General features: G+C 39.1%; 1 protein-coding gene across 1 annotated transcript; it reads left to right on the top strand.

The window, feature by feature from the left end:
• The first annotated feature begins 381 nt into the window (after window positions 1-381).
• On the top strand, window positions 382-1,353 carry LOC133252109 (olfactory receptor 2T8-like). The gene has a single exon (XM_061424830.1). It carries the CDS (start codon window positions 421-423, stop codon window positions 1,351-1,353), a length of 933 nt encoding a protein of 310 aa, XP_061280814.1. The 5' UTR covers window positions 382-420.
• The last annotated feature ends 531 nt before the right edge of the window (window positions 1,354-1,884 follow it).

Raw genomic sequence — 1,884 nt, forward strand, 5'->3', positions numbered from 1 at the left:
TAAGAAGCTTTATTTATTTATTTTTCTTTATGCAGTAAAGTTTGCATTTCTGAGACTTTGCAGGTAAAACTTCTCCCTACGCAAAATGCCCTTTCAGTTATGAAAGTTTGCATTTAGTATTATAGGGTTACTTTGGGAAGAAATATTGTAAGCAGATCATTATTGATTTCAATGTATAGCTTGGCAAATTTGAAGTAAATGCACTAACAATTGCAATTATGTTTCCATTTGCAGACTCAGTTCTTCCATGGCCTAGGCATAAAAATATAAGTCTTCTTACTTTGAAAGTAAAAATGCCTTTAAAGTTTAATCAGTATCAAAAATTATTGGATTTTAGTGTGTTTCAATAGATTTTAGTATGTTTTTTATATGTAATTATCATCTATTTCTCCATTTGCAGTATCACTTTTGTTTGAAATCATGGAAAACTGGAATATCACGGCAGATTTCATTCTCCTAGGTCTCTTTAACCACACAGGAGCCCACCAATTTCTCTTTGTGTTGGTTCTTATAATTGCCTTCACCTCCCTAGTTAGCAATGCCCTCATGCTTCTCCTGATTCTCCTGGACCCCCGTCTCCACAGGCCCATGTATTTCCTCCTGAGCCAACTCTCCCTCATGGACCTGATGCTGATTTCCGCCATAGTGCCCAAAATGGCCATTGACTATTTGACTGGCAGGAAGTTCATCTCCCCTGCTGGCTGTGGGTTCCAGATCTTCTTCTTCCTCACTTTAGGAGGGGGTGAGTGCTTCCTCTTAGCAGCCATGTCCTATGACCGCTATGTTGCTATCTGCCATCCACTGAGATACCCAGTCCTCATGAGTTGGAAAATATGTCTCAGTATGATTTTGGGGTCTTGGTTCCTTGGTGCAGTTGATGGACTCATGCAGGCTGCTGCTACCCTGAACTTCTCATTTTGCAGCACACATGAGATCGATCACTTCTTTTGTGAGGCCCCCACTCTTGTGCGTTTGGCTTGTGCTGACACTTCTGTCTTTGAGTATGTCATGTACATCTGCTGTGTGTTAATGCTCCTGATCCCCATTTCCCTCATCTTGATTTCCTATAGTCTCATCCTTGCTGCTGTTCTCCACATGCATTCTAATGAAGCCCGCAAGAAGGCATTTGCCACCTGCTCCTCCCACCTGTCTGTGGTGGGACTGTTTTTTGGAGCTGGCATTTTTACCTACATGAGACCTAAATCCTATAAGTCAGCTAACTACAATAAGGTTGTGTCAGTGTACTATACTATTTTCACCCCTGTGCTGAACCCCCTCATCTATAGTCTGAGGAACAGTGAGGTCAAGGGAGCTCTGCAAAAGTGTATGAATAGATGTGCTGCCTATGAATAAGATTACATTGACTTGCCGTAGAGTTCAAGGCTGTGCAAAGTGATTATACAAGATTTCCTTGAGAGAAGTTACATACACATTATATCTGTAACTGTTATTTCTGTTGTACTTTGAAATGGAGATAGACATCTAGCTTTGGATACTTTACTAAACTGTCCTCAACAAATTAGATTACTGGTTATTAAAATCTGTTGATCACAAATCTTTATTCAAATGTTCCTACATCCCCCTTCACAATAAATACTTGTTGAAAGAATGAGTAGTCAAGCAATATTGAAGTTTTTTTTCTTTTTAATTGAGGTGTAACTTATGAACCCTAGAAAACTCACGTGTTTAGGCTAACTTTCAACTAGTTTCAATAGTACCTGCACTTATAGCTTACACCCAGTACCAAGAGACAAAACTTTCATGAGACTAGAAATGTCCCACATTTCCTTTTCTAGTGAAGTCACTCAACCCAGAAACAAATACTGGTCTGATTCACATCTCTAACAATTAGTTTAATCTATACTAGAATTTAATATCAATGAA

This window comes from Bos javanicus, chromosome 7, assembly GCF_032452875.1.
Source record: "Bos javanicus breed banteng chromosome 7, ARS-OSU_banteng_1.0, whole genome shotgun sequence".
NCBI classification, from domain to species: Eukaryota; Metazoa; Chordata; class Mammalia; order Artiodactyla; family Bovidae; genus Bos; species Bos javanicus.